The sequence below is a fragment of the Myotis daubentonii genome, chromosome 9, assembly GCF_963259705.1.
Source record: "Myotis daubentonii chromosome 9, mMyoDau2.1, whole genome shotgun sequence".
NCBI classification, from domain to species: domain Eukaryota; kingdom Metazoa; phylum Chordata; class Mammalia; order Chiroptera; family Vespertilionidae; genus Myotis; species Myotis daubentonii.
The window spans coordinates 69,835,065-69,852,211 of record NC_081848.1 but is presented as its reverse complement, the minus strand read 5'-3'; the positions used below and the strand labels follow the sequence as shown (position 1 = coordinate 69,852,211).

The following is a 17,147-nucleotide window of genomic DNA, read 5'->3' as shown; positions in this document are numbered from 1 at the left end:
ATATCCCTCAGCCTCGCTTGCACCCTCTCCCAGTCTGGGAACCCTCGGGGGATGTCCGACTAATGGCTTAGGACCACTCGGATATCCTTAGCGCTGCCGCGGAGGTGGGAGAGGCTCCCGCCACTGCTGCTGTGCTCATCAGCTGTGAGCCCGGCTTCTGGCTGAGTGGTGCTCCCCCTATGGGAGCACACTGACCACCAGGGGCCAGCTCCTGCATTAAGCGTCTGCCCCCTGGTGGTCAGTGCGCATCGTAGTGACCAGTTGTTCCCCCATTCGGTCAATTTGCATATTAGCCTTTTATTATATAGGATACACACACATGCGCGGGCGCGCACATGCGTGCGCGCGCACACACACACACACACACACACACTAGAGGCCTGATGCACAAAATTTGTGCAAGAGTAGGCCTTCGCAGCTGTGGTGGCTGCCTGGATCCCTTCCTCGCAGCCATGCAGCTACCTGGATCTCTCGCAGCCACAGCTGCAGCCCCGGCTTCATCTGGAAGGTTGCCCGGAAGGATGTCTGGTCTAATTAGCATATTACACTTTTATTATTATAGATATATAATGAAATCACCCACAAGATTGCCCAACAACTTACTGCTCCCTCGGATTTTTTTGCATTAAGACTGCTGTTACCTGGCCACCAGCTCTATGGGAAATGCTAACGATTTCTAATAATATTTCTGTTGCTGATAATAAAGGTTACCATATTAAATATAAAAGAATCTATTAATCTAAGGTCTACATCCTGGTTCCCTAAATCTAATTTAAATAATATCTTTTAAAAATAAATAAACATGGAGAAGCTTCTCAAAGTTCAAATGTCAAATAGAAATTAAGTGTGGGCTATCAATGGATTGTGTTAAAGCACTGGGTACAAAATTTTTTAAATGACTATTATTCCTACTTCCAAATATCAATCTGCCTCAGTACCATTCCTCAATCCAAGAATTTATTTTACTTAAATTTACAGTGAGGCATATATGGTATGCTAACAAACTAAAGATGTATACACATACATCTGAGTACCCATCAATGGGTTTAGTTGTTTCGTAACCAGATTATGAGTCAACAAATACAAGGGAGAAATCCTAAGAGAGTCTGTACTCTCCACACTTATGACCTGTTGTCTAAGGCTGCAAAAGAGACATTGCCTGAAAAATAAATACAATCATGAAAGACAAGATAACATTCTAGGAAGATTTCTCTTCAGGGATAGAGAATAAAATGTCTAAATCAAAAACTCCTATGAGAGCCCAGCTGGCATGGCTCATTGATTGAGCATCAACCTATGAACCAGGAGGTCACCGGTTCAATTCCCAGTCAGGGCACATGCCTGGGTTGTGGGCTCGATTCCCATTGTGGGGTTTGCAGGAGGCAGCCAATCAATGATTCTCTCCCATCATTGAGGTTTCTCTTTCTCTCTCCCTTCTTCTCTGAAATCAATAAAAAAAATTTTTTTAAAAACTCCTATGAGAATTAAAAAAAAAAAAAATTAACACTTGCTGGATTAAGGACTCTTTCAAAAATTAAAAAAAATTAAATGCTTTTAAAAACGTATTCTAAAATTCTTACCCTGAATATAGTGTGATTAAGTATTTAAATGTTCTGTACTATATCTCTACTATAAACTCTGAGAAAATAAGAATGGTTCTAGGTTTTACTCCATACTTGTGAGATTATAGAAAGCCTCACAAACTGATTTTGAGTAAGTGGGCTTATAGAAATGAAATTTAAACTCTCAACTTTCCCCCCAGAATACTCAAAGCAATTAACACAAAAGCAAGTAATAGTAACAAAGATGAAATGATAGCTATATTCTAATAACTGGATTTTTGTAAACCCTTAAAACATAAGACCAATATGCTAATATAATTGCTGTGAGAGAAGATAGTTTTTAAAAACTTATATACTGGTCTATATTTTAGTATTTTTATGATCACTTTGCTTTACATTATTTTAATTTAAAAATTAAATGAATTAAAATAGTATTTTACCTGTGGATCCTGTTTCATTTGAGCAACCAGTTTCTGGTAATAAAGAGAAAAAGAGCCATCAGTCTTCCATATTAACTCACTATGGCAAATCAGGTTTGGCCCCCCCGAATCTAGAGTTTTATGATTCACACACACACAAAAATGAGCAATACCACAATCAGAACAAAAAGCTTCTGTGATCTATATAAAAGGTTAATAAGACACTCCTCTTAATATAGGGGGGAGGGGGGAGAATCAAACTACCGCTTTGTATTTGAAATGAAATGCTCCTGCTTTTTAACAAATCTGAAAATGGGATGAGGGTGGGGAGTGGAGTTTAAAAGGCAATTTAAACAAGCTGTATGCTCCATAAGCCAAACATCTCTTTAAAATGTTGTCATTGGGTAGAGTCCTAAATAAGGCCTACAAAGAAGCTGCTCCCATACAGAACAGGCCTGTCTGTATACAGCAAAGTGCAGAGGAGCCCAGTGTCAGATCTGACTTTGCCACTGTCTTCTCCATGCAGGCTGGGGGGGGGGGGGGGGCGGCGGGGGGCAGGGCAGGGCCGGGATGGGATGTACTCAGTGGGGCAATGAGGCTTAGTATTTAAGAGTAAAGAAGTGAAGGAACAATAATGCAAAACTCTACCTACCTGGGTTCCTCTGGGAAAGAAAGTACTACCAGAATACTGAATGAGAAAGACCTTTACTAAGGAAAACAGAAGTCCAAACAAATGAAAAACAAAGAAAATTGGATGCTGTCTGATCTAACCAACTTCTAAAAGCATCACTGTCCAAAGATAACCATAACCAGTGAGAGAAGAACCTGAAAGATAAAGGTATATCAGAAAGCAGATTCCTAAAAGTTATCTGGAAATAAGCTATTCCCGAAGTGAATCCATATAACTAAAAATCTGTCCCTCTTTTGGGTAACAAGGCACTTTTAAATGTTGTTAGTCATAAAATAAAATCTAATATGTATTATATACTTATCTACCTTCTTACATTTAAAACTGTTAGCTTTGTGGCCCCGTCAATGTGACTCAATGGCTGAGCGTTGATCCATGAACCAGGAGGTCATGGTTCCATTCCAGGTCAGGGCACATACCCAGGTTGTGGGCTCGATCCCCAGTAGGGGGCGTGCAGGAGGCAGCCAATCAATGATTCTCTCTCAGCATTGATGTTTCCCTCTCTCTCCTTGTCCTTTTCTCTCTCTGAAATTAATTTAAAAAATATTTTTAAAAAACCTGTCAGCTTTTATTGTATAATCTTCAGTAAATGACTCCTAACATTTATTCTAGTTGGTCAAAAGCCTTACTTCACATGCTGAGCTACATTCTAGAAAGCTGAAGTTGCCAACCATGTGACCTCCAAATACACAAGGTATGTATGTTACTATACATGTTACTTCACATGTGACAGTAGTAACTCTTGTGTATCCTGGTCTTAATAACAAAATAGTAATAACACACATTCCAAGAGCTCAGTGAAATTGAACAGCAAGGCTTTTATACATATGCATTTTTACTAACACCGCTTAAAGGCTGACCACACTCTTCAATTTGGTTTTCCTTTCGATTTGATTACCACAGAGTTGACAACTATACTAAAATTGCCTTTTTAAAGCTAAAACGGATTTTCTTCCACGACACTAGAATTTAAAAGCTGACTGATAACCACACTAAGTCTCCACCTCTGAGGAAATAACTTTTCTATCTGTAAGCAGTCAAGCTGCATTTTACATCATCAGAGGCAGGACTGAACACGCTGGGCAACTTAACTAGACCATCCAAATCCCTAGTGACTTTAAGCTGACACTGTGTTATCAAACTTAGGTTACTTTCTAAAGGACTTGTATGCATGCATATAAGCATAACCAATGGACACAAGACACTGGGGGTTAGGGGAGGCCGGGGGAAGGCCAAGGGGGAGTGGGGGAAGGAGACATATGTACTACTCTTTGTAATATTTTAAGCAATAAAACAAAATTTAAAAAAGAATATAATTTTTCATGAGGATATACTTTATACCAAGGGCTGGCAAACTACAGCCCACAGGCAAATCTGGCCATCCACCTGTTTTTGTAAATAAAGTTTTACATGGGACACAGCCATACCCATTCATTTATATATTGTCTGTGGCTGCTTTGTCTGTACAGCAGCAGAGCAGAGTAGTTGTGACAGAAACCATAAGTGACTTACAAAGTATAAAATATGTTCATTTACTATCTGGCCCTTTACAGAAAATATTGCTAACTTCTGCTTTATACTCTTCTGTTCCATGTAGAGTAAATATTCTGAAAGTTTAAATATGGCTTTTATCAATTCTGCATAAGAATCATCAAAAAGGCAATTTCTCAAAAAAGGATGAGATGCCCATCACAAGCCATTATTATTTAAACATTTATCCAACATCAAACGTGCACATTGCTACTTTTAAACTATCTCCCTACCCATAAAAAACAAAAATGTATTTCTGTGACACAATACCAGGTAGTTTCATAACATACTTCCTATCCAGTAAGCTCAATCTCAGCTCTAACTTCATCCCATAACTAGAAATGCACCAAGGGGTGAAATATGCCCCAGCTTAAGAGCCAGTGCCTACTTTGGTGTCATTCCTGGCATCCCTGAACTTGTCATGATCGGTGATCATGCAGGTTACCACATATCTCATCAGAACAACAACATCCAATTTACAAACAAGGAATGTCACTTAGATTTATTTATAAAACTTAATTTTTTTTAAAAGAGAAAAGTTAAAAAAAAGAGAAAAGTATTCTAAATGTAACTGGAATAAAAATATCTTATAGAGTGTATATGTTAAAATACTATCAATAAATGTTTATTATTACAAAAACAAAATGTATACTAAAGGATGACTATAAATGCTATTAACTTTATGCTAAAAAATAAATATATAACATAGATAGTTAATGTGAATATTAAGATAGTGTTTGGGGTAACTTTCTGAAGAATTTTATATCCCTTCTGAGTCAACAAATGTAATTTTAAAATGTAAATTAAATTTTAAAACAAAATTAAGCATTAAATTTTTTCATAATTATTTTCATAAAATTGGTATCTTTGAGTTAAAACATGAAACAAAATAATATTTTAAAACTCTACTTAATTTTTAGTAATTTAGTTCAATTTAGGTCATGAGTCTTTCATGAAAATCTTATTGGGATTTGTTCAGATCTTGTGAGGATGAACTAAAAGCAGAATATCAACTTTGTCATCTCAAAATTTCTTGAGAGGAGGAATATTTCCAAAAATCACATACAACCTCATTGTATTATTTCTTTTTTTTTTTTTTAATTAAATCTTTATTGTTCAGATTATTACATTTGTTCCTTTTTTTTTCCCCCCCATAACTCCCCTCCTCCCAGTTCCTGCCCCACCCTCCGCCCTCACTCCCCACCCACTGTCCTCATCCATAGGTGCACGATTTTTGTCCAGTCTCTTCCCACATCTCCCACACCCCTTTCCCCCCCAAGAATAGTCAGTCCATTCCCTTTCTATGTCCCTGATTCTATTATAATCAACAGTTCATTCTGTTCATCAGATTATTTATTCACTTGATTCTTAGATTCACTTGTTGATAGATGCATATTTGTTGTTCATAATTTGTATCTTTACCTTTTTCTTCCTCTTCCTCTTCTTAAATGATACCTTTCAGCATTTCATATAATCCTGGTTTGGTGGTGATGAACTCCTTTAGCTTTTCCTTATCTGTGAAGCTCTTTATCTGACCTTCAATTCTGAATGTTAGCTTTGCTGGATAAAGTAATCTTGGTTGTAGGTTCTTGGTATTCATCACTTTGAATATTTCTTGCCACTCCCTTCTGGCCTGCAAAGTTTCTGTTGAGAAATCAGCTGACAGTTGTATGGGTATTCCCTTGTAGGTAACTGAGTTTCTTTCTCTTGCTGTTTTTAAGATTCTCTCTTTATCTTTTGCTCTTGGCATTTTAATTATGATGTGTCTTGGTGTGGTCCTCTTTGGATTCCTTTTGTTTGGGGTTCTCCGCGCTTCTTGGACCTGTAAGTCCATTTCTTTCACCAGGTGGGGGAAGTTTTCTGTCATTATTTCTTCAAATAGGTTTTCAATATCTTGCTCTCTCTCATCTTCTGGCACCCCTATAATTCTGATGTTGGTACGCTTGAAGCTGTCCCAGAGGCTCCTTACACTATCCTCGCATTTTTGGATTCTTTTTTCATTTTGCTTTTCCGGTTGGATGTTTTTTGCTTCCTCGCATTTCAAATCATTGACTTGATTCTTGCGCTCCTCTGGTCTGCTGTCGGGCGTCTGTATAATAGTCGTTATTTCAGTCTGTGTGTGCTTAATTTCTAGTTGGTTCCCCAATATAAGATCGAGGGTCTTATTAGTTTTCGTGTAGATCTCATTAAGTTTATCGGCAGCTTCTAAACAGTTCTTGAGAGACCTTAAAAGTGTGGTTCTGAACTCTATTTCTTCCATTGACAATTTTGTCCTGTTTCTTTGTCTCCGCATTTTGTTATGCTTCCTTGGTGCACCCCCTAGTGGTCTTTGTTCACAGTCTTATAGATAAATCTTGATTGTTGTAGCTAATTCCAGGGAGGGTTTGACCTCCAGGCCAAGTGGCTATGAGAATCAGGTGGGTCAGCAGTGAGAGAACTTCTGTCCTCTAGGGAGGTGCTAATCTAGCCTTTGCCTGAGGCTATCCGGCAAATGCCTTTGCCTGAGGCTATCCGGCAAATGCCTCTGTGCAGGGCTTGGGCGGGGCGGGTCGCACAGGATCAACAGGGTGGGCCAGAGAGAGCAGTTATGGCGGCTCTCAGTCCTGTCCCAAGGGGCTCTGCCTCTCTGAGTCCCAGCACCCGCTGCAAAGCTCGGAGAGAAAGCTGCACTCGCTCTGACCGAAGCCAGACAGTCCCGCTTCTCCCGTTTGAGTCTGGGTCCCTAAAGACTCGCCCAGATCTGGTGCTCAGAGTCTGCGACTCCCTCCCGATTGAAAACAACAACCGCGCCTTCCGCCGCCAGCCCGCTCCGCGCACTCCGCACCTCAGAATTTGACTTCAGCACTGCGCCTCCTCTGAGTGTCTGTATGTGTTTCTCTTTCCTCCTAGTTGTAGGACTTCCACTCAGCCAGCGTTCCTGTGGTTCTGGGTGATGTCCCTTCCGTTTTTTGGTTTCACTTTTGAAGTAGTTGTTCAAAGCAGCAAACTCCGGTGTTAACCTATGCCGCCATCTTGGTTCTCCTCATTATATTATTTCTGATGCATGCAACTTTCAGACTGATTATTGTTTTCTAGAAATTTATTCTATGAGGAAGTCAGCTTCGAACAAATTGTGAACTTAACACAGCCAAATTGGATATCAGTACACCTCTATGTTAAAAAAGTTCTGTCCAGCCCGGCCAGCGTGGTTCAGCGGTTCAGCATCGACCTATGAACCAGGAGGTCAGGGTTTGATTCCTAGTCTGGGCACATGCCCGGGTTGCAGACTCAATCCCCAGTGTGGGGGGTGCAGGAGACAGTCAATCAATGATTCTCTTTCATCATTAATGTTTCTTTCTCTCTCCCTTCCTCTGAAATCAATAAAACAATATATTTTTAAAAAATACTTTTGTCCAGGAAAAGACGAGCTTGTTTTTGTAAAGAAATTTTTATTCTCCTCCATTTGTAACAGAAGCAAAGCCAAATAAAACAAAATGTGCTTATTTTATTATAAACTAAATTGAAATAGATAACTTATTTATTACACACTAAATTTCTTAAAGTTACTGTAAAAACAAAATACACTTCACACAGAGAACCCTGCCTGTACACAGCAAACTATAACACTACTGCTGAGCAAGGGTTTATTTTAACAAGATCCAAAGTAGCAGAACATACAGAGACTTACGGTAAAAAGTATGTGTGTGTTTGTGTCTATATATATACATGTATAGATTATATATACTTTTGAAGCTTTCCTATAAATTCTCTTCCATTAATTCCGAGCAAGTTGCAAATTCAGTAGTTACCAAAAGCCCAAGGTGTTCTTCCAACCATTTCAGAAATTAACCTTACATTAGACTAGTCAGATAAAACAAAGGAAAACATACCCAAGAACAAACACCTCTAAAAAACATTTCCTTTCTCCGATTCCAACACTCCAAACATTCAAAAGTATTTAATTCATCGTCATTTATCACTTTTTATTAACCAAACACTACATATGTGTATGTCTTAACCTAGTACCACATTCAGATAGTGTATAGAATACAGAAAGATATAAAACAGTGATATTCTGTTTATACAAAAATGTTAATGATTTAGTTACTTAAGGATAGCTTTTTATATTAGTTAGTTATATTAAATAAAATATTCTATACACTTAATATATAAATTATATTTAGTATAAAATGTATTTTATCAAAATTATTGTCATATAAATATAATCAGATATATTTTTTAATTTCTACATTTTAATGGTGTAGCCTAAGTACCTGAGGTAAAATGTAAGAATTGTGAAATTTAAACATCTGTGAAAGTAATCACATTTTCTTTACTAATGACTAGAACAGAGGTATAAAAGTAAATGAGTAAAAACTTTGATATACATGGTAGTCAAGTCAAACATGTCTCATTTAAAATATACAAGTCATAAGTCACATGAACAAAGCCCCTCAGATTAACAAAACAAAAAAAAATCACCCCAGAAAAAAATTCTTTTTTAATGCCTTTGGTATATAAAAAAAAAATACTTGTGGTTCATTTCTGTATAAAGGAAATCAGGAATATTTCACTGAAGTTCTTAAAAGTATTTTCAATGAGTTTATTGAGTAGTGATAAAAAGCAAATGGCATGACTGTTGGGCAATAACTGTCTGAAAGATGATTAACAATTTGTACTAAAAATCAGAGATGGGTCTGTTTACTCATCTTAACCATTACTTAATAACATGATGTGGAAGAAGACAATAATGCAACATACCTGGTGAACCTGAATTTCCACTTTAAGAGCTTCCTGTAGAGTCTGCAACTCCATCCTCCACCTTCTCCACTTTCTCTTATGTCTGCTAATTCTATAGTTTCTTTAGCCTCCGTTTAAAATAACAAACTCCTCTTCTCACTGCAGCTGCAGAGATCAATCAATGTTTTCGATCATTATGTTAGGGATAAAGGAAATATTCATGTTAAATACAATACATTTATAATAGTTGAAAAATATTTGATTCTCTAGCACAGGACAAGAAATTTCCCAAACAGAATTCTTTTCAAAACGAGTATTTTTGTATTGAATTGATACAAAACTTGCTGGGTTTTATTATCTGAACATTCCTCTACACTACAGAACACTTCAAAGAAGTAAGAAAGGAGAAAATCAGTGTTTAACCTGGTCATGAAAACAGCTATGCACCTACTATGTGCTCAGTACCATACTACATACTAAATTCTGAGGATACAGAGCTCAACAAGACCCCCTCTGCCCTAAAAGAGTTGGGAATTTAGAGGGGGAGACTACAATCATCCAAGACTCACTTCACATTCTGTCTTTAGAAAGAGACGTATAACAACAGAGTCATGCATTTTTAAACATCACAAAGAGGGAACTGGAAAGTTAAGGATCTCTCAGAGGTTACAGAAGGCCAAAGTACTTCTTTCATTTGGCTCAACTTGTACTGTATTTAAAAAAATTTTAAAGACTGAAAATGGGAAAACTTCACTGAAGTTTACATTCAACAAATTAATACTTTACACAAAGACAAGGCAATGTAACTATGTTTTCCACGAAGTTATAAAAGCAGTATTAAAAATAAATCTATTGTGCACAGCAGATGAGGTGGTCTAGCAATGGAACCGACGTTTCCAGCTTTACAACGAACACTATCTTCTTTTCGAGGCTGAGTGCATCTCTTTGGCTATGTGCATAACTGCACGTGGAGAAATGTCAAAAGTCTAGAGCAGCCGTGGGCAAACTACGGCCTGCGGGCCAGATCTGGCCCGTTTGAAATGAATGAAACTATTGAAAAAAAAGACCGTGCCCTTTTATGTAATGATGTTTACTTTGAATTTATATTAGTTCACACAAACACTCCATCCATGCTTTTGTTCCAGCCCTCCGGTCCAGTTTAAGAACCCACTGTGGCCCTCGAGTCAAAAAGTTTGCCCACCCCTGGTCTAGATGTATATATGGGAATCTTCCTATCCTGCTCTGCTCCTCACTACTGCAATTTAAGTTAACTCAGTGGCTAATTTCTCTTTTAATATTTTTTCTTTTTTCTTGCATGTAGCTTTTGACATGATTTTAGGTACTCTCCCAAAGCAAAGTTTGCTTCTGTCTGAATAAATTTAAACTTTTCGTCTTTGTACCTATAAAACTTGTAGTTAGGGCAACTTTTCAGCATTCTTAAAAATAGAGAAGGGAACAATCAGGAGGCTAAAATAAGCTTTACTCCTTAAACCAAGTCAATGAGATTCATAATCTTTACACTTTTTACAAATTATTTATCTATGGACAAAGTCCATTGTAAACCTACATTTTCTTAAAACTTCTTTAAAACCTGATTTGACAGTTATAATAAAATCATTAACTACAGACTATATAGTTGTCAATATTAGTTTTTATTATATTTGCTTAACCTCACGAGGCTTAAAACATCACTACAGACAATCTCTCCCCTAGGGCTTATACATTGCTTTGTAGCATAAAAATACTCTAACTTAACAATAAATTTCAAAAGTGTAAAATTCCTTCAAACTCACTTGTGGAGGCTAGAAAAGGATTATTGTACAATAATATTATCAACCAAAAATTTTATAAAGATGATATGTTTAGGGGATATAATTTGGAAAAGAAGACATACTTTGATGAACAAACCTGGGCTTTTCAGCTACTTATTATCTTAGAAAATCTTTGGAACTATAATAAATAAATAAACAAACAAACAAAGATAAGAATCATTAAGTTACTGACTTAGACCAAGGTTTTTGTTATGTAAGTTTACATTACATACAAACTCACATGTTAAAACTACACAGCCATTTCCATTTTAAATACTAAAATAATCTCTCTACTAAAATTCTTGACTTACATACTCAAGTTCTTCCTGAAAACAGTACTTAAATTAGTTTTAACTTTACAGAAAATGTATCCAAAAATGATCACAATATTTGTCAAATTAAAAATCATCTTGAAGTTAAAGGGGCATTTTCAACAACAGAAAGGCCATATTTTATTTTATTGGTAGTTAACATATAATGTCATAGCTCAACTCAACTCATACAAACAGCAAGTTAAAAACATGGAGAACTTAGAATATAAACAATAAAGAGTTAACATATTCTACAGGTAGAATGCTCACAAATTAATTTTTAAAAACTAAAAAGGCAGTTCACTAAAGAAGAAATAACAATGATCAACAAACATGAAAAACACCCACCTTCAATAGTCATTGAAGTGCACATCTTAAGAAGATAAGTTTTGTCTATCAAACTGACAAAGACTTATAAAATAGTAATACCATGAGTGTTCTAGAGTTTGGGTCAGGTGGCACTTTCATAATTTGCCGCTGGTTATCTCTGGGAGGGGGTAGTACTAAGGGTTATTTACTTTCTTATTTTCAGAGTATAAAAATTTCAAAATTTTCTATATTTTGCTATTTAAAAATATGCACTTATTTTTAAATAACAAAAAATTAACTGAAGAATGCTAGATAAAGCATCAGAAACTTTTATACTGAGGAAATAAAATGTTCAGGAAACGAAAAAGTAAAACCTGGAGGCTCTAAATGTCAGAGTGCCTGGCAGGATAAGAAGCCTGCAGCTCACGTTACTGAGGAGCTGACAGCTTTTACTTCCTTCATCAGATTGTTGTCTACTTATTAGAGATCCACAGACACACATTTTATTTGTCAAGAACTCTAAAGGCTAATTACTCATTTTATCTCAAAATAAAACATTTAAAAGAAGGGTTAAAAAGGTAGTGACCTGTCATAGAGAAAAATTTATGGGGGATTAGAAGATATATTTGATATCCTTCTTCAAAAGGGCTCGTTGTGGATAGCAATTTTAAGAGATTGGTCTCTGCCTAAAGGAACAAATTATATACATATATTTATAGCTTACAAAAACAATGCAAGCACATGTTGAATCCTTCTTTAAAATATTTTGGGGGCTTAGACAACTCATGCAGCCGTCATGTGAAGACCATCTGGGGGCAGTTTATAGCATCATAAAGAAGATATAATTTTGCTAAATCTGAAAAAGATGGTTTAGCATACTTTGACCAACTCTAATAAGTTCTAAATAACAAATAAGTTGTAGGTACAAATAAACAGCTTCACAAAATAGTAATAGACACATTTTATTGAAGTACAATGCCTTTCACCACCCAACAGCTCTAAATGCCACCATCAGAAAGGACAATTGCCTGGCACAAAATATCAACATTTGTTATCTTCAAAACTATACATATCAAACCACTGGGACACCTAATAGCCTCTCACCTTCAAATAATAAAAAACCAAAAACATAGACAAATAAAAACTCCACCCACCAACCATTCAAAACAATAATCAAGTCTCACTGAGAAAGGCAGCTGTGATGTCTGGAAAGAACACTGTCTGTCCCCAAAAACAAACAAAAAAACTGATTCCACTTACTCACCATGTAATCACTCTCAGCCTCAGGGTTTTTAAAATTTGTTTGTATGTTTGCTTATAAATCAGGAAAATGGGAACAGTGCCGCCTACTTCATAAAAATGGTATGAGGTTTGAATAAGGTAAATACCATGTGAAAAGCCCTTTGTAAACTGTAAGGTCCTATGCTATTCCTAACACACTTAGTGCTTCTATTCAGGCACATAACTTTTTTATAAACTTCTCAACACATTAGATTGCTGAGAGGATAGTATGCTTTCCTATTTTTAAATTTTCTAAAAAAGGGCTTTCCTGGCTAACATCAACAAATCGACAAACAACAAGTGCTCACGAAGATGTGGAGAAAAGGGAACCCTCTTGCACTACTGGTGGGAATGCAGACTGGTGCAGCCACTGTGGAAAACAGTATGGCATTTCCTCAAAAAATTAAAAATAAAACTTCCATTTGACCCAGTAATCCCACTTCTAGGAATATATCCCAAGAAAACAGAAACACCAATCAGAAAGGATATACGCACCCCTATGGTCATAGCAGCACAATTTACCATAGCTAAGATTTGGGAACAGCCTAAATGCCCATCAGCAGATTAGTGGATTAGAAAACTGTGGCACATCTACACAATGGAATACTACGCTGCTGTAGAAAAAAGAAGGAGTTCTTACCATTTGCAATAGCATGGATGGAACTGGAGAGCATTATGCGAAGTGAAATAAGCCAGTCAGAGAAAGATAAATATCACATGATCTCACTCATTTGTAGAATATAATGAACAACATAAACTGATGAACAAAAATAGAACCAGAGTCATAGAAGGATCAAATAGACTGTCCAACCTATGAGGGAAGGTGGGAGGTGAGGGGGTAAGAGATCATCCAAAGGACTTTTATCCATGCATATGAGCATAACCAATAGACACAGATGGTAGGGGGGTGTGGGCATGTGCTGGGGAGTGGGGGCAGCCGGGGAGAGGTCAATGGGGGGAAAAGGAGACTTACGTAATATTTTAAACAATAAAAATTTTTTTTTCAAAAAAGGGCTTCCCAACTATTTTTCTGGGTACAGTTCTGCTTGGAGATATGTGACTGCCAGGTCTTTCATTATGATTCTAATAAAGTTGTCATGCTGTAACTTTGAATTCACTGCTAAGAAACACTGCTCTGTTCCTGAACTGCTTATAAACCCTTTATCAATCAAAACTCCACTTGTCAACAAAGTTTCTTTAACTAACAGTAAGTCCATAATACATTGTGCCCCCAGACTGAATTCCCTAGAAACGGTTAGCTCTGTGTTCTCTATACTGTAGAATTACTTGGTGTAAGACTCCACTTTTGATCTATCATCTCAGAACAGTGTTTTAAGTAGGTATAATTTTTTTAAATATAAAAAGTAGAAAGTCTTGACAGATCAATGTATCCTTACTTGTCACATGCTTACTACTAGAATATCAGGTTTTAATTTGTGCAAAATACTATGTATCTAACATGCTAGGAGATAAAACAATAACTTTTAACTAATAGCGCTAAAAGTTATCATGGATGCTAAAAATAATAAAATTATTTTAGTAATACTTATTGAAAGCTAACATTTACTAACAGGAATCAATAAAAATGACATAAAAACCCAATGTAATATCTGTTATTGTTGTTTTTATGGTGGTAGCTCTTTGGTACCACTCCACAGGTCAACAACAACAAAAAATGCTCCTGCACAGAACTGGACATCTTGATTTTAGAGGCTTCTGATAAGTTTACTATATTCAAATCCTGGTATTATACTGCTGACAAAAACCACTTCAGCTAGTGAGACTGGTATTTCCTAACCATTAAGCTAAATTTCCACACACACACACACACACACCTAGATTTATGATTATCTGAGTGTCTGAATGTGCTTGAGGAACAAAATATACATTTTTCCCCATTTGTTTTTTTGGGAGGAGGAGGAGGCCAGGTCTTCATTTAAAAAAAAAAAAAAAAGTAATACTGACACAGATCATACCGTTACAACCCAAGGGTGTGAGTGTTTTGAGTCAGGCCAGATCCCCACAGCACCCTCCTTCCCAGGTCTGGGGCAGTGTCCTGCACCTCTCCTTACCACCAGTGTTCATTCTAACATCCCGTTTCTACCTCAGCTTCCTGGGCCCAGGCCTAGCTGGCACACACACACTCTTCTATTTCCCACTTTCTTTACAGAAATCAAGCATGTTTACTAAAATCATCCTAACTATACCCAATCAGAATGTTGACGTAAATTTAAAAATTCACAGAAATTCAAAATGAAGAAGGCTGGAGATCGGTGTATAAGAGCATAGTGACAATGAGGCTAAAATTTTAGAATTGGTTGCCACATTTACCAGAATACTATTTAATGACAAAAAAAATAGTCCAGACAAGTGTGGCCAGAATCATATACATATTTGCTACACAAAGGTTAACACAGAGGATATGGCAGTCTTGGCATAAGCAGTATGTACTTAATAGAAGTGGAAGATATGGGAAGATATAGATTTCAGATCAATTTAAGGAAGAGCTAAGGATTAGAGCTGTACAAAAAAGGAATGGGTTACCTTATGAGGTAGTGGGCTCCCTGTCATTAGAAGTATTCAAGAATGCTGCATATCATATCCCCCTCTTGGAGATTCACAATGCACATTAGCATATTAAAGGTTCTGAGAAGTCCTGCAGTAAAGAAACCTGTTTAACTTTAATGCAGCATTTCCTAAAGTATTTGACTACAGAACATTTTCCTACCCCCACCCAACCTCAGTAATATTTATTCATTTCTGTGGAACTAGAGTTCCTCAGAATACATTAAAGAAAATAATGAGCTACATTTTTAAGTAACTGTAATATTAAATATGTACCCGAATAACAATCTGTTAGGGATATAGGAAAAGAAAATGCCCTATTGGGTAAAGGGCTGGAAGAGAGGGCCTCTTAAGGTCCCTTTTCTAAGACTGATTCTATCACATCTCAGAGTAAAGGGCGTTGGGGTCTTGATTGTTTATTTAAAAAGATTCCATGAGAGAAAGGCAAGTAAAATAAAAAGGAGTAAATGCAAGGTTAACTGGTTCAAATGCCTCCCTTCCATGTTCAAAGCCCAATCCCTACAAGGAAAGAAAGACACCTCAAGGACCCTAAATTATCAAAAAGAAGCCTTAACCAAATATCTACTCCACACATTAAGTTAATTACTATTTGAGAGAGAGAATTAAAACAAAAAAAAAATCAAAAAGGATAGCTTTGCATTAGGGGACTACCCTATTCCAGCTATCTTGTTTGAATGTAATTTTTTATCGTAATACATGCTCTCCAAATAAGGTTAATATTTTTTTGATCCTTAGTCACTAGACTGCCCTGAGCAATCTGTGATTCTGAATTAGATGTTCAGAGAAACGATTAAGTGTGATGATTTATAAGCTGTTAAAGTAGATTTTAAAGTAGTTAATAGAGAAAAAAATGTTTACCTATATGCCCCATACTGCTACATTTCTTTTTTTAAATTTTTTCCTCTTTAAGAATTATACAAAACAACACACATTAAAAATGTAATATCTATCATGAAGCCAATCTAACATTAAGTTTAAGGTATATATAAATCCTTAAGAGTCCCAAATTTCAAAGTCAAGGTTCCCATAGTTACATTAACCTGGCCATTTTGCACATATACTAAGGCCAGGAAATTTAACAGCATATTAAGTAATACAAAACACAATGGGAACCTTAACTTTTGAATTTCCTGACTTGTGAATTTTCAGCTCTAACCACTGCATTAAGGACATTTTTGACACAGGGGACCTTTACATTTTAACAGGTTATTGAATGCAGGAACATGCAAGCCTAGCAGTATTATTAGAAACACAAATGCATTTGAGATTTGGCTATATGAAATTAGACAAAAATTCACTTTCACTTGGTGCAAACAGCAAAGCCTCATTTCTGAGAAGAGAGCTTTTTTGCAAAAATTCACTGAACAGTTGAATTATTATCCAACTAGCATCAGGAACACCTTGCCTGCCTGGCAAAAGTACTTACCAATTTTGGGGAAACTGGCCCTCCTTCAGCACTCTTGCTCCCTGTAACAGAAGGGGAAAACGAAATTAGATGACAAACACAGATTTATGACATGTCATCAAAAGCTGAAGACCTAAAGATCTCTATCTGATTTTAAGAAGAAAAAAACAAAACACACAAAAATCTCCAAAGCAATAAAACCCAAAAGAAAGGAAGAGATAGGTGGTTTTTACAGCAAGAAAGAATTCAAGAGCAGTTAAATCTCTAATTTTCCAGGTTTTTCACTTTTCCCCACTTTTTTCAAGATAAGGAAAAGTTGATTTTCCTTTCCTAAGAGACACACAGAAATGAAATGCACCTCATCTAAACAACACACAAATATACCCTCATGCCCAACAAATGACCTTCACTATTTGTTGTTTTATATTAACAAATTGAGCTAACATCATTGGCCCTTAGTTTCATCTATGTAAAAGGCCTTTTTTCAATTAATCTTGAAATGGGCTTGTCTTCTATGAGGCTTTAA

At 36.4% G+C, this 17,147-nt stretch overlaps 1 protein-coding gene across 24 annotated transcripts in view; it reads right to left on the bottom strand.

The window, feature by feature from the left end:
- PHF21A (PHD finger protein 21A) overlaps positions 1–17,147 on the bottom strand; it is a 172,073-nt gene that overhangs the window by 125,966 nt on the left and 28,960 nt on the right. For 16 of the 24 annotated variants that reach the window (XM_059709555.1, XM_059709537.1, XM_059709560.1 and 13 more), the window contains exons 2-5: positions 16,643–16,683; positions 15,175–15,286; positions 8,940–9,083; positions 2,003–2,035 (exon numbers count right to left, since the gene is read on the bottom strand). In XM_059709555.1, the coding sequence (XP_059565538.1) occupies positions 2,003–2,035; positions 8,940–8,993 (87 nt within the window). In that variant the 5' untranslated portion in view covers positions 8,994–9,083; positions 15,175–15,286; positions 16,643–16,683. Of the gene's footprint in view, positions 1–2,002; positions 2,036–8,939; positions 9,084–10,826; positions 10,869–15,174; positions 15,302–16,642; positions 16,684–17,147 lie in introns of all 24 variants that reach the window. The other 8 variants (XM_059709538.1, XM_059709546.1, XM_059709544.1 and 5 more) reach the window with 4 other exon arrangements.